Below are 24,353 nucleotides of genomic sequence, written 5' to 3' on the forward strand. Positions count from 1 at the left end.
CGACATCACCACCAGTCACTCCCAGCTCAGCAGGTCATGCTCGCCATGTGCCATGACAGCAGCTCCTTCTTTCCTTTTTAGAACAGCATGGTTTTTAAATGGGCAGGCATGAAATAATGCTCTTTTTATAACAATCCTGTCATTGGAAGCTTCTGGTATTTACAAAGTCCTCAGAAAAAACAGCCTTTTACTGAACTTTGTGATGCAGCCAATTCTGTTGGTGGACAGATTTGACTGTTAAAAAAGTTCTTCCCTAAGGAATCTGAAATCTGTCTTCCCGGAAACTTCCACCACTTGGACCTGATTCTGCCCTTGGAATCCCCAGAGTGAGCTGCTCTAGCAAGAATAAGTGTGTGAGTGTGCGTGCGCGCGCGCGTGCGTGTGCGTGTGTTTTATATATACACCCTATATGTATTTCCTACATATTTTCAATTGTAGCCCTTGTTTTCTGTGCTTTTAGAGGAGATCTTCTCATTTCTGAGTCTGCCAAGATTCAGATATGAGTGAACTGCTGACAAAGAAACCTTGGAGGAGAACAAGAATTATTTGAAAAATACATAAGCCTTAAGGTGGTTATGTTTTCAAAACCTACCTACTTAAAGTAATTGAAATTGGAATATCAATTGCCTGTCACTTCTGGGAAAATCGTACCTGAAACTGGAATATCAATTGCCTGTCACTTCTGGGAAAATCGTACCTGTGATTGAGAAACATGATTTCACTAGCAGATTGTACATCATTATAGTTTTTATACAGTTGGAATCCAACAAAGTTTCATTAAAGAAAACTATGACACTTTACTTTCTTAAGAGCTGGTGATTTACAAGGACCACTTAGTAGGTATATAGGGTGTATTTTATGGGGAATGGAAATTCTGTGATGATATTTTCACTTAGGGCATAGACTCTGGGGGTGTGAAATGTAGGTAGTTATCTTATGAACAGTTATAATTTTAATAGAGGGTAAATCAAACGTTGGTTACGGTCCTCTGCTCATGGCAAGAGAGAACAAGGGAGGGAAAAAAGAACAGAGAAAGAAGAAAAGAGGAGGGCAGAGAGAAGAGAAAGGAAAAGAGGAACCTCAACCCATCGTAGACAAACAGTGAAGATCCTGGACTCCACAGCCAAGAACTAGAGCGTGCTCCCCTCCTCATCCTACAGGATCACACGAGCCGGTCCACACGGAGGAGAGCCAGGCAGAGCCCTCGGCCAGATGTAATCATCTACAGGACCAGCTGGTCCTCCGGAAGGGTGTGCAATGCAAGGTCACATCTGGGTACCCCAATTCACGCACAGTTACATCTGCTTAACCCATGCCTAATACTACACAAACAACCAGGAATTCTTACAAATTCTGCCTCTATTGCTTTTGGCCACTCTGTGGCTTCTTAAACAGATATTAAAGGAATTCTACAAAACCTATCATAACTGTTGGTTTTTCCTCTGAAGTCCTGATGTTTTAGTTTCTCTAGTCCAGCTCCGAGCAGAGATCTGTGTTTAATTTAAGACAATGTCTGCTGCCCAGGCTCAAAATGCTTTGGATGTTTGCAGTTCCCTTCTTTCTACCCGTTTAAGATGGCAAGCCCTCGGAGCTCCTCCCAAAGTCAAATGCTGGCAGGTCAGTGAGGTCCACAAAGCTCTTCGGCTTGAGAAGGAGAGAGTGTCCTTGACCTCGCTCAAGGGTCCAACCTGGTCCTAGATTGACACTGCGCCCCGTGCTTTCTGAGGGAGAGTCAGGATGCCGTGGAAAGATGGCGGCCTGGGGACACTGTGTTCTATTCTGGCTCTGCGGCTGCCCAGTCAGTTATACGACATGGAAATATTCTTGACCCTAACTTTCCGGTTCATAAAGCAATTTCGTGTGTATTACCTCATTTGCTTCTCACAGAAACTCTACCAATAGGACAAAGATTGTCACTTATGTCCCTGTTTAAAACCCTGCAGTGGCTGCTCACCCCACTCAAAACAAACGCCACAGTCCTTGCTGTGGCTAACGAGGTTCTACGCCACCTCTCAGACCTCATCTCTTCCCACTCTCCCTTTTGTCTTTTCTATTCCTGTCACACTGGCCTTAGCCTCCTGACTTCCTCAAACACATCAAGAAGGTTCCTGCCCCAGGGCCTTTGCACTTACTTTTCTCTGCCTGTATGCTCTTTCCACAGATATCCATAGTGTTTGCATTCTTACTTCGTGATGATGTCTGCTCAAATGTTACCTTACCAGAGAGATCTTCTGTGGCCACCCTATTAAGACATGGTACCTTTCCCTCCACCCGCTGTGACATTTCTCTCTGTTCCCTTACTCTGCTTCATTCTTCTTCGTGACACTTATCACTCTCTGATACATTATACATTTACTTCTTTATCTCTGCCATCCCCTGTCCTCCTTAAGAACAGGCCCTTTGCTCTGCTTACCACTGTAACTCCGTGGTCTAGAGCAGTGTCTAGCACACAGCAAACATTCAAGGAATAGTTCATACTGGAGTTAATGGTGTTACCTCCTAACTTCTATGTGGGGAAAAGGAGAGTCAGAGAGGTCAAACACCTTGCCCAAGGACATGCAGCCGATGGCCGCAGCAATGCACATCCATCTCACTGAAAGTTGGAAGACCAGGGTCTTCCCAACTCCTGCACCCAGCAGCCAGGTGACCTGGGAAAAATGACTTATCCATTCAGGATCTTGAATTTTATTTAACAATATAGCTGTTTAAATTTGCATAGCTTTGCAATTTCCATAATTCGTTTAGGTCTATGTCTTGTTTGTTCTTCGCAGTCACACCCCCTGCGAGTTAAATGGGACAGCTGTGTATCCTAGTCTTTCAGAGATGTCAAATGCCCTTCCAAGGTGACTCAGTTAGGAAGTGGCAGATCAGTGTGATCTGACTGTGAGGAACTCTGGGGGTGCCCAAACCTCAAGAGAAAGATGGCGGTGCAGCTCCAATGCCTTTGGCTGGTGGACAGAACTCATGCCCCTGCCCAACTGTTGTGTAAGGCAGAAAGCATCTTGGACCAGAGGGGATGAGCCATGGATGAAACTGCAGAAGAAAAGACATGGAGTGGGTGAGGGTCCGGGGGCCTGGGACAGTGGTGGGAATTGGAAAAATTACAAAATGAGAGTGAGAATGAAGCCAGAGGGCAGGGCCTTGAACACCTGTTATGCTGAGTGAGCTGAGTGGGGTAGCTGGGGGTGAGGTTTCAGTAGTGGAGGACAAATAATGACCAGGAGGCTGATGGCAAGGGAGTAAAGAGAGAAAGGTGTTAAGAAGAAGAAGTTGAAAGAGAGATTAGTGTGATCACAAGTTTTCCATGTGAAGCCCAAGATCCTAAGGCTTTGATTCCAGAATGCTGGCCAGTTGGTAACAGCTGATTGCCCTGGAAAGCGAGGACAGGTTGTGTCTGCTGCAAGAGCTCCTCAGAGATACCAATGGTTCAGTCAGCTCTACAAAGAGAAAGAGGCCTGGCACTCAGGACCCTTCTCTGTCGGTGACATAGGGCAGACATGAGTTGGAACACTTAAGCCCTTTGTAAATAGTTCACCCAGCATTAAGAATTAGTTGCATCTTCCCTTTTCTAAAACAGCTTGATTCTATAGGTTATCTCATATAAACGGTCTTGTTAATGTGGGTCGGGACAGGAGGTCTCAAAGAGGGAAGGCAATGGTTAAACAGGAGCTAGAAGTCACCTGCCAAATTCTTTTCACATTCGCCTTCTGTAAGCAAAGATGAAAACCCTCTGGATGATGTAAGCTTCATATTTCCAAAGGGTTATGAGATATTCACACGATTGCTTTATTTATCCAGGCCTGTGGATAAGTATGTGGCACATAGTAAGGCCACGTTAATTATTTGTAGACTGATTGGTAGATGGGATTTTGGACTCCTAGGGCAAATTCTAACCACAAGCAGACAGAGAAAATCAGGAAGTCAGAAGTTATGTTCTTATCAATTCAAGAAAAGAATCAAGTGAAGCCCAGAGAATAAAAGTTGCAGGTCTCATGAATGCAGAACACATTAATTTACTGACCAATTCCTCAAGGCCTGCTCCGCCCTTGAAAGCCAAGCCCTCATCTGAAATATGGGGAATGCGGGCAATGTCTGAATGTGCTCAAAAGTGTGAAACTGCTCCCTTTCAGCCATTTGGTAACTTTACAAACATGTGCATGTAATCATCATACACTAGACCATGCAGATTAGAATGTAGATGAACTAGTTTGGGTTCCTCCCTATGATTTGTAATATCCAAGGTCTTCCTTTGAATATTCTTTGAAATCAGTTAGTCTAAAAATGTGCTTCTGACCCAAACAAAACTGCAGGAACAGGTTTCTGGAGCTAGATAGGCTTCCCAGAGTGATGTCGTCCAAGTTCCTGCCTCCAAGCCTGCCTATATGGGCCCAAGCTAATGAGAAGAACGTCCTGATAGCCCATAGCTAGTTATTTTTTAAATGTAATGAAAATGTCATGCTGAGATGCAGCCAGATCCTGTGCTAGAAGCCAAAGATACAAAGTCAGAGAGCTGCCCTCCAAGAGATTTCATCCTGGAAGAGAGACAGGCATTTCAATTAATGCTTGAAAACGTCCACAGAAAACGCCCTCCTAAAAGGAATACACAGCGTGCTACAGGGCTACACCAGCTTGAATTGCGGCTCCCAAAATGATATGTCCAAATCCTAACCCCTGGAACCTGTGAAGGTGACTTTATTTGGAAAAAAGGTCTTGGCAGATATAAAGAAGTTAAGGATCTTGAGACGAGATCGTCCTGGATTTAGCATAGGGGCCTAAATCCAATACCCAGTGTCCTTATTAGAGACAGGAGAGGAGAAGACACAGACACAGGAGAGGAAGTCACGTGAAGACAGAGGCAGAGATTGGAGTGATGCTGCCACAAACAGGAAATGCCTGGAACCACCAGAAGCTGGAAGAGACAACGAAGGATTCTCCCTTAGAGCCTTCAGCGGGAGTATGGCCCTGCTGACACCTTGCTTTTGGATTGCTGGCCAATGAGAGAAGAGATTTCTGTTGTTTTACGCCACTCAGTTTGTGGTTATGTATTACAACAGCCCTAGGATATAAATACAAGGGCCAACAGCTGAGTGTGATAGATGGCCTCCCAGCAGAGATGACATTAGCCCTAAGTTTTCTAGGACAAGAAGGAGTACCCTGAATAAAAAGAGGCAAAACATATTCCCAGGAAGAGACTTGCGTGTACAAAAGCCACTGAGGCATGATTCAGCAAGATGTGCTCAGAGAAGTGCAAGTAGTTTGGAAACGTCTGGCAGAGAGGTTCATGGGGGACAGCGGGAAGTGAAGTTGGAGAGCTGGGTCATGCAAGGCCTTGTGGGTAAGGCCAAGAAGCTTGAAAATAATCCTGAACGCTCTGGAAAGCATTAGAGGATCTTAAGCAAAGGGGTGTCATAATCAGATTTGTATTCTGGATGGATCCCTCCAACACAGTTGGAAGGGGAGCTGACAAGGAGTGGGAGACTAGTTAGGGGGTCACTGAAGTTGTCCAGGCAAGATGTGATGAGGGCCTGAACTCAGGGGATGCAGAGGAAGGGGTAAATACAGGAGGCATTGAGCAGGTAGACCCTGCAGACACTGGGTTCACTAGATGAGGGAGGTGATGAGCAGGGAGCAACTGAGGACAGCTCCAAAGTTTCTAGATTAGACAACTGAGTCTTTCAAGATTTGTGTCACTTAACAAGAATAAAACACATACATTTATTCTTGTTTTACTTTTTTACTTATTTTTTAACCCAACAATATATATATTAGATAAACATTTGTGTTTTAAGGTCTCTTTGTGTCTCAAAGTTTTCTAAACATTTCCTTCCAGAAAGCAGACGGTCAAGTCATGGTTCCCATTTGGGGAAACCTTGGCAGGTAGCAAAGGGGAACACTAAATCCCCTTGACCCCAGGCGCCAACATTGTAATCAGCATTGCGACAACACATGAATTAAATAGCCAGCAGGGGTCAGCGCAAAGAGGGAAGTTCATGGAGCTTCCTGGAAGAAAGATGGAAGATGACACATGGTGGGCTCCAAGGAATTGGGAACGCCTGGCTTGTGTATAGAGCTGTTGTTACCAGGTCCCCTGTGGCGTGACTCACACTGGCAGCCACTACCTTCCAGATTTCAAGTGGTCAAACTCCTCTGCCAGCCCTCAAACAAGGAAAACTCAGACTGAATCCTTCTTCGACCACCTAGCATCCAAAATATAGGCTAAGAAAGCCTGGGGCCGGGGGCATCCCCAGCTCTACACTTCCTCCCGGGGCTCAGCTGACCCAGAGACACTAATCTCATTTTCTTGGGGACCCACCTCAGGCACACCTTCTGACTGCCAGCTCCTCACCTCTGCCAGAGAAAGGAGACAGAGGGAGAGATGCTAAAGCGGAAGAAACAAGATCCAATATCAGGACCTGGCTCAGAGCCTGCTGACTTTGAGTAACCTCCCTGCTTCTCTTAGGCCCGCCAAAGTTCTGGCCCGTTCTTTCCACTTTCCCACGTGTGGATTATCTGCCACTCTACCAGATCACTGTAGAATGACCTCTGTTTGGCAAAGGTTCAAAGGACACAGAATCATTTTAGCCAAATTCACACTGGTCCTCAATCTCTGCTTATGTGTCCAAGTCACTGAGTCCAAAGGAAGGTCAAGAAGGAACTTCAGATAAAGACTCACTCCACTTTCTGCCAACCACACACGGATTAAACAAGAACAGAGAAGGCAGGGAGACTGGCTCTCAGACCTCCAGCTGGGTTTGAGGCCATGGCTGGCTGTACACCACACCCAAGAAACATCAGCCAACCATTAGGCCTGACGAGCTTGGTGTTACTGCCAGCCTTTTGTCCTGCCTGGACCTCCAGAGAGCTTGAAATAGCCCCAAACAGTCCATTTATGGGATAAAGGCTCAAAACCATGGAGAATGATGTTATATTGTGGTGCTCATTGTCATCCCTGAGTAGTAACAGCCATTGTCCTTCCTACTGCTCCTCTCTTCCTCTTCTTTCTCTTTATTCTTCTCCTCGTCCTTCCTCCCGCCTCTCCTTACTCATATTCTTCTTTTCTGATGAGGTCTACTTGTTTTAACACTGATTAACCATTTACATTTTTTAGAATTTCAAAGGTTCCCAGTTTAGAATCGCAGCGTGAACTAGTTAGAAGCCACTAGCTTAAATTACATATGATTGGAAAAGCACAAAATGCATTCCAAATTCAAAGAGACCTAGTAGACCAGTTTGGGGGCTAATATTGCATTTTCATGATTCATCAAAAGGGTGTGAAGGTGCACCCTTGGTACCACAGGGAGATAAAGTAAGTATCAGTGGAAAGTTCACAGTCAAATGAAAAAGGTACTAAAGCAAAGAACATCATATTAAAGTATTTATCAAGTGCTCTTCTGTGGATTAATAACATTTTCCATAGGTCAACATTGTTTGTGTGTACATGTTGCAAAGCTGAAAAAAAAAACAGCATCTCAACAATGAGAAAAACTTTCCCTTTCTTGGAAGTTGGAGTGACCCTACTTGCCCTCTAAATTGTTTCCAGAAGTTTAAGTTATCAAAGGAAGTTTCATACTTTCTTGGTTGATCATTCACCAACCAGAACACATTTCCTCTCGGAGCTAAAACCATAGCTCACAATTTGTCCCACTGATTCCCCTGCCAAAACCTGGCCTTAGTTCAACAGATGAAATATCTTCATTGGAGAAGCAGTCATGATCCATCCATTGTCCCAGAATCATTTTTCCACATTAGTAACAGGGTTGAAAGATGGGGACAATTCCAGGATTTTATACAAGTAACCCACCCATTCCCAAGAGGTGACAAACAGATCCCTGGCCAGAACTGGACCCCAGAGTGCAAGATAATGACCCATCTATGCTCCAGAACATCTGCACTCCGATCTCACACACTAGACGAACAAAGGCCTTCTGCTCTCCCAGAAGGGGCACCCAAGTCAATGGGAGAATTCCAGGACATGGATTAAGTGACCTGACTGAGCCACACTCATAGTGAATGACTGAGCAGCAGCAAGAGAGGCAATTACTCTGCCTCTACATACTGGTCATGTGTCAAGTGCTGTGTCTATGTAGTTCCTTCACTAAGCACAAAATCCTGTGCAGCTAGGAACCCAGTAAGTGAATAAAGAGCTTCTAGTAATCTCCCCCATGAATATAACCCTCCTGAAATAACCCAAACCCTCCTCCTCTTGAGACAATAACTACAAGTATGTTCATCATATGTTCAACCATAGGATAAGGACTAAGAAAACTATAATACGTTCATATTATGTATTAATGCAAATAATACAAAATTCAGGAAAAAAATTGTAAGTACAAGTGTGTTCATCACATGTTACCTATAGCATAAGGACGAAGAAAACTGTCATACGTCTATATGATGAAATATTAGGCAATTATAGAAATGATGCTCACAAATGAAATTTAATAAGATTGGGAACTTCTTATGCTCTAAGACTAAGTAAAAGAATCACGATACAAAATTAAATACATGGTATGATTTTTTTCAACCATGTGACAATATATATTAAAAAGTGGTTTACAATAGTTTTTCTGGGAAATAAAATAATGGATGATTTATCTTTCTTCGTTATACTTTACTTCCCTTTTTAGATTTTCTACACTTAGCGCATATTACTTTTACACGTAGAAAAAATAAAGTTAGTTAATTTGACTCATTGATGGTTTTAGGGGGCTGATGATGAAGACACTGAAGGAGGATGTACTGAGCTGGAAGGTGGCCGGCCAACCCCAGAGTTGTTGTGATCATCACTGACCCCCCATCCTGACACTCCAAACACTGGAGATAGAAGAGTCTGGCGTGGCCCCGGTTCCACTCAGGGCTCTACAGTCCAAACTCTCTGGTTGTGAGCAAGCTCTCTATGACTCAGTATAGGCCCCTGGGCTGGTCACTTCCCTTAAAATAATCCAGCTGGCAAAGAGCTCACAGTGGTGTTGGGAGGATTCATTCATTCATGTTTACAGACAAGCTCACTGAGATTCTTGGATGGCAGTCGCTCCAAGCTAAGTAGTGCGAATATTCGGCTAAGTATATTTCCAGGGCAAACTTTTTGCCACGAATTCTCTAAACTAGATGCAGATGCCCAAATTCAGAATACAATTTATGTAAGTTGGCTGGTAGACTGTGCACCATTGTAATAAAAATGAATTGAGATGTCAAATGTCTACAGCCAGCTGAATACCACCACGTCTGGCCTTCCTGAGGAATCATAAGGTTGGGTCCAACAAGCCCAGAGGTGGGCAGAATTTGAGCAAGTGATGAGCAGGACTGCTTGACCCTGGTTGGATATTGACTGTTCCAAAGTTACGTGCATCTCCCGCAACAAGGATATAAATGGCCCAGGGTTCCATGGAAAGCAGCACAGGCCAACTGGCCCTAGACTAAGCATAAATAAAATTATGATGCAGAAAAGCACAGAAGTGGCATCAGAATGCTGGGAAAGCTTGCGTACTGTTGAAGAAAAGCCGCAGCAGCAGATGAAGAATTGACTTTGGACAATCTGTGGATGAAGAATGGCTCGTGGAGTGAGCTGCCCTTTTGCAAAGGCCGGCACTCAGTTCAGGCAGTGCTGCAGCCAGCTTCTGACAGTGGGAAGCAGCAATGTGAGGCACGTGTGGGAACTGCGCAGCGGCCTCGGGCACTCCTCAAGACTTGGAATACTGTTTTTCCTTCTCCATTCTCCTATCAGTTGGAGGACAAGCAAGTGCTCATTTGTCAGAGAAAATGGAATGCCCAAGTTAGCACAGAAGATATGGAATTGCGTTTCAGAACTTCTCTTCCAACCACACCTCAGAGATTTCAGCTGAAAGCCAAGATAACAGAAATAAGAAAGGCCCATAGAGAATTGTTTTGGACAGCTTCTTTCAAAGAAGTCTGATTTACAGAAATGACAGGTATAGAAGGCTAATTAAATCATGGCTTGTCTCCCTCTCTGCATCCCTCTGCGCCAGTCCCCTAAACGTGAAGACGACGTAAGACACTGAATTAAGTTAACATCCTCTGCTCGCCTCTCCCATGAAAGGACCACTTTCTTTTGCCTCTGGGCTTGGCACATCTACTGATCCCATTTTGGTGCATATTTCACCTTGAACTTCAGATTTGGCCTGCTGGGGACAGCAGAACATCATTGTCATAGCAGGTAGTAGTCTACGAACATTAAATACACCTATTAATATGATCATAGATGTTCAAAAAAATAGGAATATGGATCACTGTGTCCTCGGACATGTTATGAACTAAGTCTGCTATTAACTGAAGCCAACTCAGAAGTGGTAACCAAGGGACATGGGGACTGCCATCAGCTTTACTCTGGACTTTGTACACGTTAGCCATGAAAATCTCCCTTGGGCTGCCCCATCTGAAAGAACAGGGGACTGCACAGACGTCCTTCTTTCCAGGAAGGCTGGGAGATTAAATGGCATAACCACTAACAGCACGGGGACTACTGGGGGGTGGGGGGAAGGTTAGCATGGGTTCAGACTGCTATTTCCAGCAAATAGAATACTGACATTTGGTTTTATTGACCAGATAAAAGCCAACATGTATAAACGGCAATAACTCGAGAGAGAGAGAAAGAACACAGCATGCTCCAGGTTCTGAAATGTATTCTTCAAAATGTAAGGAAAGCTACCTCACTGAAACAGCAAAAACCAAACCTTGGCAAGAGTAAGGAAGGAGGACACAGACAAAAGGGTGTATTTAAGATGTGCGGCTTCTTCAACAACCCCAGTGACGAAGGCAGAGGACCTAAGGTCTTCCACCACTGAATAGAAGAAAAACAAAAGACACAGGGACGGCCCCCGGAGACTTCAGGTCGGGGTGAACAAGGGTGCAGAATATGTCCTTCCTCCTATCACCTATCCCTTCCCAAAATGGAGTCCTTGCAAATTCCTCAGAAATTCCCAGGGTCTGCTTTGGGGAACGACAAACCCAATACAGTCGTGCGGCAGAAAGAGCTGTGAGTTGGAGGGGAAAGACATGATTACGTCAGGTGAAGGGTTATGACTAGTGCCAATCCTTTTCCTGTTCCCTCTCAGATCTGCCCTTTCTTTGCACTAATATATAAGGTAGGGAAAGTGATTCCTGAAGACACATTTCCCAGACTCCCTTGCTAAGTGGCTTCTTAGATTCAGCCAATGGGAGGTACTGGCAGGAGACAGGCAGGCGGCTGGAGGGGAGAATCCAGGGTATTTCTCCCCTCTCTCTATCTGCTTCATGCAGTGACTGCCACTCCTCCATATTTCCAGCACCTGCCGGCCCGCCCTTTCCTTGGTGGCCCAATCTCCTACCTTGCAGCGTCTACCATTGTTCCAGTTCCCACCAGATAGCCCTGGACTCTGGTAACACCACCTCTCATCTTGGTTTCCCCGCTCTTGCTGCCGCTTCTCTCTGGGCTGCTTCACCACCCTGTTTAGCTTGTCAGCTCTTCCGACACCTTTCTAATTAACTCCCTGTACGGATTCCCCCTACTGAACTCCTGGGCTTCTGATTCTCTGACTGGACACACTTTAAGACTTAGGACCCCACACTCTTGGTGTCTACCCTAAACCTCCATGGGCCTTACCATATAGTTTAGAAGTCCGACTTGCAACTGCCAGCATCTCTCTCTGCCTGAAGACTTTTTTGTTGGTGGCCTGAGCCTTCTTCTCTGCTCATGCATGTCAAGGCAGGCCAGAAGTGCAGGAGGATTACCACACACACACAGACGCACACACACATATGGAACCTCTCTCAGTGGTGACTGTTGGGAGCTAGTGTATACCCAGCTCTCTCACCCCTCAGGCAGCAAAACTGTGAAGTGCTTGTTCTAGATCAGCTCCAGAATTTCCCAGCGGAATGAAGCTCCAGTAGCCGACTGCTACAGTGACTTGACTGACAACGTGTCCTTATCAGCCACCTTCCCTTCTCTGTCTCACTTTGCCACTCCACTGCTGGGGTTTCCGCCTCCCAAATAAATTCTGTGCTTGAATCACTGGCTCGAGGTCTGCATCTCGGTGAGGGAAGGATGCTTTTTTCTTTTCCTCTTAGTTCTTTATTCTTTGTGAAAGTTAAGAAAGTAATGTCTGGGGAGAAGACAGTGACGGGGCTGCAGATGCTCCGGGTGAGAAGCCCTTGCTCACTAGCAGGAGCACGGTGCCGAGTGGAGAGGGCGCATCCTGCACCCTCTTCCAGCTGGGGTAACAACTGTTAGAAGGGCACAATTCCGAGGCCTCTGTCTTCTCAGTCCGCGAAAGAGCAATTCCACCCATTTTTTTTGAAAGCTCCTTTTGACCATCGTATCACAAGAATCACAGGGACCCAGAACACCTTTTGACCCTGGAGGAATTTTTCTAACCAACACTTTTGATTTTCTGGCACTTGAAGGGAAAGAGAGCAAGGGAACTTGAAGGGCTCGTGTGTGCTTCCAGTGAATTCTATGGAAGTGAAATAATGACCTTGGCCCAGACAGCAAAAGACAAATTTAATTTACATGCTTCAGACCGTATTTGGAAAAATCATTTAGACCAAAAAAAGAAAAGTTCAAACTGCAAGTCAATAGTGGCAAACATCACACATCCCAGTGGTATGTGCTGGCCCCCATTAGCAACTCCGCTGTTCCAACACCCCAGTCATTGCACATATTTAGCCCTTGTGTTTTCCATGAAGGTCTGGTCTAAAATACCATCCTGAATTCGCCCAGCCTTAGCTCCAGGCTTGATCTGCTGCTTCTCCTTCCCCACCGCGCTCTCATTTCACGGCTGCCCGTTCTCCTAGCTTCTCCTCCATAGCCCAGGCCTCAGGGCTCTCCTTATTTGTAACTTCTTAATTTAGATCCAGGCCAGTGGAAATGTATACAACGAGCAGAGGAGAAGGTCTTATTTTAGCCAGAACTTCTGATGCCGAGAATGGGCTGTCAGATGAAGAGGGCCAGAGCCCCCAATCTGATGGCCTGGGCCACCCGAGGAGTCTCTCCTTGGGATGAATAATTCACAGGGCCCACAAAGGGAGATGTTTATGGACACAGTCTATGCTTCTCTAGCATCCTTCTCTATCGAGTCGAAGCCACCCTGGAGACCGTAAGTAAAGCAAAATCTTCTGGATAAGAAGCTATCAAGTTTATTTTTTAAACACCAAGGATTTAAAAGAATGTCCATAATCAGAAACCCTCAATCCCCTCCTAACACACATACACACACACAAAGGTATATACACACATGCAGCGACACAGAGAGACAGAGACAGAGAGATAAAAAGAGAGAGAGAGAAAGTCAGAGGCAGAGAGAGAATACCCCGGGGCAGATCTACTTTACAGCCCAAGGACGGAGTCGGTGGGGGCCCAGAGCAACTGCAGAAGAAAGCAGCCCACATGGTGCCTCCTGGCACGGACTTCGTCATCTCCAAATAAATTCCTGCAACTTTGAAACTCACTGTTGATCTGTGTCAACTTTTCCGCTCTTGGCTATCTGCGTTACTCCTACAGCTCTAGAGAACTTAGGAAGGCTTTTACGCAGCAGTTCCCGAACTTTCTCGGTCCACAGAACCCTTAATGTCTCAGCAGTGTTCACACAACACCCCTAGGCTAAAAGAAATACTTAACAGGTCAATTTACTGAGTAGTTAAGTTTAAATAATAAGTACTTATCTCCTAACAACTGAGTGGCCATTTGGGGAAAAATACATATAAATCGAAAGAAAAACTAGTATTTTATTTCATTCTCAACCCTCATTGCTTATTAAAAGGATGTGTTCATCTGCTGGACACTGTCCAGCTCCTCCGAACTGGGACCCAGATTGGATGTGACCGCTCTCACTGCCTGTTCCACGATGACTGCGTGCAAGTTGTACGGCAACCAGTGAAAGCCCAGCTTCACCACGATACGGTGACATTGAAAAGCACACCCACCGTGTGACCTAACGCTGACACTACTGAGTGGTTAGTTCATGTGCTGCTGACAGATGTGTGGACCCAGGTTCAAGCCTCACCTGATCTCCTCACTATGTGGCTGTTTGGCAAATCAAGTCCTTTCTGTTCTCCGTGTTTCCCTTTGCCAATAAGGAACCTTCTTAATCCCTAAGAAGAGTCTGAGAGAATTACTTCGATGTATTATTTTTTTTGACTCTGAAATGGTCATTAAGTCATTTATAGACCTCAAAAGAGGACTGAGGGCCCTTTAGTCTGTTCCACAGAACATTCTGATAACCTGCTGAGGGCCTCTGGGGAAAGCTGGGCCATATCCCCTTGGTCCAGAGTGAGAGCCCAGACAGAACCATGCACCCCCGCTCTGGGCCCCCTCCTCCCCTGCACCCTGACAGTCCTGAGCCGCCTGCTGCTGTTGTCCCAGCCTCCTTCTCATCAAAGGCCCTACAATTATGCATAATTTATGCCAAATGTTTATTTGTTGCGCCTGCCAGAGGCATCTCTTGTAAATGTTTCAATGCTTTAACTTTAGATGAGTTTTCTTTTGAAATAATTGTCCCGAGGGTGGTGCACTGAACAGTGAATTAACACCCATCTATCCACCGGCCTCCTCTTGGCACATGCTCCAGCTTCAATGCTCCACATCAAACATTCATCGAGTATGGCATTGCAGGCAGCACCGGTTCGTGATGGGAGGCCAGGTGGCTGCATCCACACTGGATAAACACTTGGGTGACAAGTCCCATGAGCGAAACTCCTGGGACCAGTTAAACAGGATTTTGTATTAAAGTCCTTCTACTGATGTGTTTTATAGGAGAAGATTCTTTTTAGACTCACATTTGCCATTTCCCCAGCTTGCTACATGCTCTTTGTTCCTTGACACAAAAAAAATGTTTTTCCCTCCTCGTTGAAGCCTTCAGATATCTGGTCTCACCTGTGTCATTCCAATGACACCATCACACACACTCACGTGTGCTCACACCACTAGCGCACATCCCCTCACTCACACAAACATCCTCAACAGCTCAGGAATGGTCTAAACAACTGGTCATTCACGTATTCATTCATTACATCAGTGGTCAGCATTCTTATGCTTTTCACCAAATTTGTATTTCTGTTCCCCAATAGCCTCTCAACTCCCCGATACAAGGACCTGGCTTAAGTGATCTGTGCCTTGTAGGTCCTGAAGTTATGCTGACTTACTGGCTGGACTTTTGTGCCAGTCCTTTGCCACTTGCTCTCAGATCCACTCTCTGCCATTCCCTTTCTCTACTCGGTGTTGCAGAACACTGACCCCTGAAAACATTATTTCCCAGAATAACTTATCAACTGACTTTTGGTTAGATTGGACCAGTGGGGGCACAGATATGAGACTGGAGGGCAGGAGGGGGAATTTCAGGGTGTTTCTCCTCCACTCCCCGATCTGCTTCAGATGGCATTTCCAGAAATGGCTGCCCCTCCTGCAGGACTCCAGCACCCATTCGTGGTCCCAGATCCTGGGTTCTGTTCATACTGCCTCCCTCCTTGTGCTTCCAGTCTTAAGAACGATAGCAATTCCTTGCAGCTGCTAATCTCTGGGCTGTCTCACCATCCCCTGTTTGCCTCAATTTCCCCAATTCTAACACCTTTATAATCAGGTCCTTGTATTATTTTCCCTCTATTGAACTATATGGGATGAGCTCTGTTTTCTGACTGTATGCTAACTAATACAAAAGTTACTGAAAGAAAAGGAGTTATGGGCTGGAATTAGAAGGGGCTGAGTGGAAGGAGAGAGGGACAAGAGGCAGAGATCAGGACTGATCCCCAACCCTGCCATCTACAAACACCCTGCCGTCTATACTCAGAGTTTTATCATCTTGTAGAAACAGAAAAATCATGCCCTTGAGGGAAACTTGAGAAAACCTCCAAATCTGTCCAGAACAGACTATTTCAGAAAAGATTCACACTGATCTAGCAAAAAGAAAAAAAGAGTCTACTCTTTTCTTAAAAGTTCCAGACCCTATATTCGTCATTGGAATCATAATCCATGTTTGTGTTGATATTCCTGAATTCTCCCTACTGTCTGTTGAACGTCTTGCTATAAACTGAGCTAACTCTACTCACTGTTGTCCTCACTGGAAATAGAGCATCACTCCACCAAAATTTATACAAAACCACTAAAGAAAAAGTGGGGTAGCAAATTTGTCTTGTACTCATCTTTCCAATGAATACCATAGTCCTTCCTGCCTTTACCATAAGAAAGAGAACTAAGCATGACTTTCTAGGAGTGTTTGAGAGTCTGTTGGAAGAGAGCATCTGAGAGACAGAGGACCACATGGTGAGAAGCGTTCATCAAGTGAATAGCGGTGCACAGAGGAGCTAGTGGTGAAGACCATTGCTCTCAAGTCAGATCGCCTGGTTCATGCTCCAGCTCTGCCACATATTAGCTTTGAGCAAGTTACTTATTTCTCTAAGCCTCAGTTTTCTCATCTATAAAGTGGAGATAATAATGGTTTTGAGACTTAAATGAAATAAAGCATTGAACACTGTGAACACTCCATAAATATTTCTTATAATTTTATCGTTATTACCATCCTCACGATGCCCACATCCTTAAAAGTCATAAGCATAGATTTAAGAATAGCCAAATTACCACCATCTAAGATAAATAAGGGACAGTCTACCTGCCAAAGTTGTGGGCTAACAACAAACATCATCTCTCACACCAGCAGAGAAAATCACTGACTCTCAGAACCACAAAGGCTATAATCCAATCTCCCCATTGATAGCTGAAGCAGAAGAGACCCAGAGATGGGCTCAGTTACCTAGTGAAAGCACCACAAGCCTGCCAAACTTTGGGCCCATTGCCCCTCCCCCATATGCTCATGTGGTTATCACCTTATTACAGTAGAGAACATTTCATTTCAGATCAGTATCATGTTGACGTGGTGAACTGTTCTCAAGGAAGCTTAATAGAGAGAGTTAAAAAGCAATGGGCCACAGCTAACATCATACTTAATAGTGAAAGATTAAATTTTTTTCTCCTAAGATCAAGAACAATACAAGGAAGTCTGTTCTCATCACTTCTAATCAACATTGTACAAGAGACTCTAGTCAGACCAATTAGGCCAAAAGAGAGAGAGAGAAATAAAATACATCCAGAGCAGAAAAGGAAGGAGTAAAACTATCTCTAGTCACAAATGACAGATCTTGTAAATAGAAAATCTCAGGGAATCCATTAAAAACTATTAGAATTAATAAATGAGTTCAGCAAAGTTGTGAAATACAAAATCAATATACAAAATTCAATTGTATTTCTATATACTAGCAATGAACAATCCAAAATTGAAGTTAAGAAAACAATTACACTGGCAATAGCATCAAAAAGAATAAAATAGTTATAAACAAATTTAGCAAAAGATACGTAAGACTTGTACACTAAAAATATAAAACATGTTGAAAGATATTAAAGAAGATCTAAATGAATAGAAAGCTAGACTATGTTCATAGATTAGCAGACTTATTATTGTTAAGATGGCAATACTTTCTGAATTAATCTACAAATTCAACTCAATCTCTATCAAAAACCCAGCTTGCTTTTTTTTTTTTTTTTTGCAGAAATTGACAAGCTGATCAGGAAATTTATACAGAAATGCATGGCATCCAGAATTGTCAAAAGAATTTTGAAAAAGAAGAACAAAGTCAGAGTCACATTCCCAATGTCAAAACTTACTACACAGGTGGGTGCAGTAAACAAGACAATGTGGTACCGGCATAAGGACAGTGATCCAGATTAGTGGAATAGAATTGAGTGTCCAGAAAGGAACTCTTACATTCATGGTAAATTGATTTTTGATGATGGTCTCAAGATAATTCAATGGGGAAAATAGTCTTTTCAACAAATGGTGCTGGCACAACTGAATATGCACATGCAAAAAGTGAATTTGACTTTAACTTACATCAAACACAAAAATTAACTCCAAATGAATCATAGACCTACATGTAAGAGCTAACACTATAAAATTTTGGAAGAATACCTAGGAATATATCTCTAAACACTGAATTAGGCAATGGTTTCTTAGATATGACACAAAGCACAAGCAACAAAACGAAAAATAGATCTATTGAACTACATCAAAATCTTTTGTGCTTCAAATTGTATCATCAATTAAATGAAAAGACAATCCACAGGATGGAAGAAAATATCCGCAAATCATTTCATCTGATAGGGGATTGGTGCCCAGATTGTGTAAATAAATCTCACAGCACAATAAGAAAAATACAACCCAATTTTAAAAATGAGCAAAGGATTTGAATAGACATTTTTCCAAAGAAGACATACAAATGGCCAATAAGCACATGAAAAGATGCTCAACAAAATTAGTCATTAAGGAAATGCTGATTAAAATCACAATTAAATACCACTTCACACAACTAGGATGGATAAAATAAGAAAGATAGATAATAACAAGTGTTGGGAAGGATGTGGAGAAACTGGAGTTCTCATACATTGCTGGCTGGAATGTAAAATGGTGCACTCACTTTGGAAAATAGTAGAGCAGTTCTTCAAAATGTTAAACATACAGTTGCCACATGACCCAATAATTCCACTCTTAGCTATATATTCAAGAGAAACGAAAACATACATCCACACGAAACCTTACACCCAAATGTTAAGAGCAGCATTATTCCTAATAGCCAAAATATGGAAAGCATTCAAATGTTCATCAACTGACAGATGGATAAATAAAATGAGGTACATCCAAAAAAGTGGAATATTATTTCGGCAATAGAAAAGAATGAAGTGCTGATAAAGCTACAATATGAATGAATCATAAAAACATTTTGCTAAGTGAAGGAAGCTAAAGGCCACATTTTACATGATTCCATTTACATGAAACTCTAGAATAGGCAAATCTATAGAGACAGAAAGTAGATTAGTTGTTTCCCAGAGCTTGGTAACTATTGGGTACAGAGTTTTTGGGGGGAGTGAAAAAAATACTTTAAACTTAGATTGTGAGAATGCACAAATCTGTGAATATACTAAAATTCATTCAATTGTATACTTGAATTTTTTGGTATGAGAATGAAATCTCAATAAAGATGTTAAAAATGGACTTGATATCTTTTTAAATTTAAAAAAATCAATGGGCCTTGAGGATCAGGCAGAGTTGAGTTTGATTACCAGCTCCCCCACAACTAGCTCCCTGGTCTTTAGCAAGTTCCTACAGCATTCTAGACCTCAATAAATGGTAGCTGTTTTCATTCAAAAGGAAAGAAAGTAAGAAGAGGTGAGGATATGCACCCTCAGGGTCACAATGAAGGCAGAGCCAAGGTGATCCTCTGGAATGAAAGAAGCATATCCAAGACCCTCAGCTAGACTTTGATTCCTATTCCCTGTCTATTCCTCAGAAGAAGGTGCCTTTCCTAAATATGCCACACATGATGGTGCCCCCGGGCCATGGTATGCAGTGGGTGTTAACCTCAACTCCTCCTGCAGGCGAGAGCAGCGTCCCTCCCACCGCACAGCAGCCTGCACTCCTCCTTCCTCTCCGACCTTTGGCTAGATGGACTGCAAGAACAGAAGCATTTACGATCCTAACAGAACCAAGGGAACACAAGAAGGATGCTGACAATCAAATTTGGGCCCATTTTTATCTTGCACTGCTCATTTGTGAGGGTCATTTTTCCCCCGAGTGCCCATGAGGTATTAGATGCTTTGAGCTTTGCATTCTCGACAGCGTAACGAAAATAGATGTTGAACATAAACATATGTATCATTCATAATGCATTCAGATGTTTTTCAATTATTCATGGTTCCTGAAAGTTATCTGACCCATCACGCATATATATTCAGGCAATGTTTATATCAGAACCACAGCCTCAATGTACGCAATTCCAGCTCCTTGGCATTCCCGTCTATGGAATTAAAATTAAATGAGTCAGCGGTCAATAAAAGTTACATGTGATTTCCATAAAATTATCCATTGTGTATTGCTCTAGGGTGGAGAAAGAAAGTTGCATGGAGTTGCCGAAGCTGAGAGAACACAGACGCTCACTCTCTGACGAGGGTGGTGGTGGTGATTAGTCTTTCCTAAGAATGAATTCATTGTTTCCCCGAATAATTGGTGGTCTTGGACTTAAATTTTCATCTAGGAAAAAAATAACTCAGAGGGCCACCCTCTTTCTCTTCTGTTTAAGTCATGTTTTCTTAAAAAAAAAAAAAAAAGCCAGTGTTCTGGGCTCAAAAACACCACTTCATTCTGTTTTGGTGCTTGAATAAATTTGCATGTTAATGTGAATGGTTCCAACTTAAAGAATGTAAAATTAAACGAAATTTGAATTCAAATCCAAGATGGGGAAAAGACACATGTAAAAACAACAGATTTTCAATCTTGTTGACTTTTTTTCAGGAATCAGATTAGGAAAGACACAAACACACACACACACTCTCTTGGTTTCAAAGAAGGGTGGCACTCGGAGGAAACAGGCGCTGCCAAAGAGAAGCCCCCCACACACCCCGACTCACACTCTCACTGAGGATTTATGGATCACAGCACAGATTCTGAAGCTCTATTTCAATGTCTGAATGCCACCATCAAACTCAGAAATATGACTCAGAAGACATGTTCACCATCACGTTCCTGCTTTTGGAGGCCCACCCAGATAAGATGAAATGTAAGGAACATTGGATGAGGATCTCAGGCAAAGGCAGGCGTGGATTTGCCTCTGCTGGCCCTGAGAACCACTTCTTGCTTTATCCTTTGACATCCCCATTGCTCTTGAAGGCCAGCATCGCATAGAGGTTAGGTGCACAGACTGTCAGAGACAGACCTGGGTTGGAATCCCAGATCCACCCACCATTGACTGGCTGGGTGACCTCTGGCAAATGACTTAATCTAGGGACATAACTTTTTTCATTAGTTTTAATTTACGTAACAATAGTGCCAGCCTCATAAATTTATTGTGAGAATAAAATAACATAATGCATCTAGAACAGTGCCTCGCCCAGAGCAGGCATTCCATAGGGTCGGCTGCCATTGTGCAGGCTGGTCTGGTGGTGGTGGTTATTATTATTAGATATTCAGGTAACAGAGTCTGGAGGAACCAGGCCTGAAACTGTTTTCTTCTTCTCCAATCTTCTCTCCCATTTTGTCCAGACACTACTACCCATGAAAAAGACACAAATTGAGTCATGGCAAAAGCCTGCTACCCATGAGCCCTTCTTGCAGGACAATGACAGATGTCATGCTCTCATTCCATCCTGTCCCACCCCTGTCACCTCTTCTCACAACCCAGGCTCTGCCCACAAAGGCGTTTCAAACGAAATGACGACAGGATCTTAAGAAATAAACAGACAGTGAGCAACAAGCACCAGCATCTTACCTCATCCTCACTCTCAGTCGTATTGGCTCCCAGTTTCTGGACAACTGACTTGTCACTTTCCTTTAGCATTTTCTCTCGAACTCTGGTTTCATACTCAGGCCGGGAGTGTTCCTAAAACCCAAGCGTCAAAGAGTGGTTAGTAAATAGACAGAAGAGGGACCTTGGCCTGTGGGTTATGACCAGACACCACAAGTACAGTAAAGTCAGGACTCAGGATCAGATGCTACTGGATGTGAACAGCCACACCACACACAATCACAAGGAGTCTAGACCAGGAACACAATCTAAGGGAGAGAGGGGGATACTCTCAACAATTGTTACCACACTGAAAACCAAACCTGGGCACGTTCCTGGGGATGGCGCCAGTGTTGAGAAAGGAAAGAGGACATGTTAACTGGGCAGCTGATACAAAGAAAAGCCACATGCTTTGCATAGCAGTTTGACCAAAGGCAGAGGGATGCATCTGGTCATCCCACCAACTATCCTCATACCTCAAACTTTAAGTTTCAATGAGCCAAATCCCAGCTGGAGAAACAGATGTGCCCCACAGCTGGGAGTTAAGGCAATGACAAAACTTCTTCCCTGCTCCACTATTCTGCAAGCTAAAATGGTGACCAATAAACATCAAAGTTAAAGGTGGCCATAGGGAATCTTAAAACTCACTTGCCTGGACCTGTTTCCTATACCGTCTAGGTGAATAACTTATTGGCACGTCCACCAATGCTCAAGAGACATCACTGGGCCATTCAGGAATACAGACCTGAACAGTGAGTCACCAGGCATGGAAAAGAGCACCTAACTAATCAAGAAGACCAGTCAAATCCATGCAGATGCCGACCGGGAAGACGCATGACTTACTTCAAAGAGAATTTAATAATGTACACCTGGCCTTATTGGCAGGTCTTCCCCGTAGTTTCCAAGGACGAATACCTACAGATGTAAGGACTTCACGGTCCTGCATCGTTTACTGATAACTCTGAGGCAGGGATTCAGGTGCCGGCTCACAGTGGACTCAGGGAACACACATTTCCTAATTGCTGCTCATAAGCCAGAGATTCCAAAAGCCACTAGGCTCCTGACCTGTCTCTGGCTTTCCCAAAACACACCGTGATGTTGGAAAGAAGAAACTATGCACTTGACTAATAAACACAACCAGTGTGACAGGAGGTGATGCTATTCCAGCATTTTTGTGGCCCCCCCTCATCCCCCAGTCTCCAAGGATGTAGCAGTCCCACTCCTTCCAGGAAGCCTTCTCACTGCGGCAACCCACCTGGTGGGGTCTCCTCCTTCTCGGATATCCGAGAGTTTTGTAGCTTACACCATGCGTAGTTCCTGATTGCATATTTTTCTTTTATTATTTCTTAGCTGTTTTGCATGTGAGAGTCTTTTTATCCTCATACAAAGATTTGCTACCTGGTCTGTATTATTTTGTGTTTCTCACAGTAATTAGCACCATATGGAGCGTCCAGAAATCTTTAAAAGTTTGTGAAGTTCATTTGATTTTGTCTCTCACCTTCATCCACTCTCCAGTACAGCATTTCCTAATGTGTGTGCCAAGCGAGTTTTAGCTAAAAAAGGATTCCAGGGTCTAAAGATTGGAAAATACCACATAATGTATCACCTGAGAGCCACAATAAAAAAGTGTAAAGACACTTGCTTAATTTTCTTAACCCATCATTTCCCACAAAACTCCTTTTGCCTCCAACAGTTAATGTCCGGCAGGAATCCTTTGAGAAACGTGGTTTGAAATTTTCCTCCATGGCCTCAGAAATTTGGTTGCTTTTCTTCTATAGTATTCCAAAGGAAGACTTTAATTAAAAAACAATAATCGTACCTTTTGGGTGAGTACCATAATGTGGGTTCTAAACCACTTCCAGCTGGAGGAGCTTCTACCCTTTCATACGCTGCAAAGGGGCTGAAGAACCTTCCCAGCTGAGTGGCAGGATGCTCCTGACCCACCTCTGGCTTTCCAAAGACACACCACGACATCACACAGAGGAGTGTCTTCACACCCTTCTAGTTGTGGCTGAGGCCGACCGCACCTACACTGGGCCCCAGTTCCGACCCCCATCATCTGTTTAGAACCCGCAGAGCATTCTTGACACAGAGACAGGAGTCCAGACTCTCAAAGTAGAGTCTTAGGCTGCTCTAACATTCCAGCTGAAGCAGGTCAGACAAAGATCTCCCTGTCTGTCGCCAGGAAGGTCGGGTGAGGTTACAGAATTCCCCAAAGGCAGGGAACTAGACAACTGAGCTCCTGGCCAAAGCAGAATCTAGACGCTGTGAGGGTTGCTCCAACACACTCACCCGACTCAGCCATGGGCAGGTCATCCTTATTCCTGATGCTCCCCAAACATGGCTTCCCTGGCTGAGAGGTCTGATGCCAAATCATCACAAATACATAACCCCTCCCACCAAGACTCCGGGAAATATTTCCCAAAGCCACTTCCACCAGGTTGGTTGCCTCAGGAGCTGGGCTGAAAGAAGGACCGTGGCCTGCTCAGGACCAGCCTTCACTGATCTAAAGAGGTAAATCCAGAGATCCATTCGACAGACTTATCAAGCACCTGCTGGACTCTGAGCTCTTTTCCAGGCTCTGAGGCTACAGCACAAGGTCCCTCTTCTCATGGAGCTTACCTTCAAGTGGAGGAAGGTGACAGTAAGCAAACAAAGACACAAGAAACTAGCAGATGGGGATAAGAACAACAGAAGATATAAATCAGGACGGCTGCTCCAGAATAAAGATTCAGGGAAGGCCAATCTGAGGAAGGTAATGTTTTGGTTGGGATGAAAAAGCCAAGAAAGAAAAGGCCATGTGGAGATTGGAGCATCCTAAGCAGAGGGAACAGCCAATGCAAAGACTGGAATGAGCTTGGGAGAGAAGGAAGGCCTATGTGGCTGGAAGGTCCGGGCAAGGCGGAGAATGACACGTGCAGAGGTCAGATAGGTATGCCGAGGATTTAGCTTCTTATGTGATGGGAAGCCATTAAGGATATCTAAAGCTTGATGTGTTAGACGAGGGGTGGCAGAGAGATGGAGGGAAGGGCATCTGTGTT

At 44.0% G+C, this 24,353-nt stretch overlaps 1 protein-coding gene across 4 annotated transcripts in view; it reads right to left on the reverse strand.

Moving 5' to 3' along the window:
* The window catches only part of ANO2 (anoctamin 2), a 326,349-nt gene that overhangs the window by 131,435 nt on the left and 170,561 nt on the right, over positions 1–24,353 (reverse strand). For all 4 annotated transcript variants that reach the window (XM_070269789.1, XM_070269790.1, XM_023643013.2 and 1 more), the window contains one exon: positions 21,298–21,408. In XM_070269789.1, the coding sequence (XP_070125890.1) occupies positions 21,298–21,408 (111 nt within the window). The remainder of the gene's footprint in view (positions 1–21,297; positions 21,409–24,353) is intronic.

Source organism: Equus caballus, chromosome 6, assembly GCF_041296265.1.
Source record: "Equus caballus isolate H_3958 breed thoroughbred chromosome 6, TB-T2T, whole genome shotgun sequence".
NCBI lineage: Eukaryota > Metazoa > Chordata > Mammalia > Perissodactyla > Equidae > Equus > Equus caballus.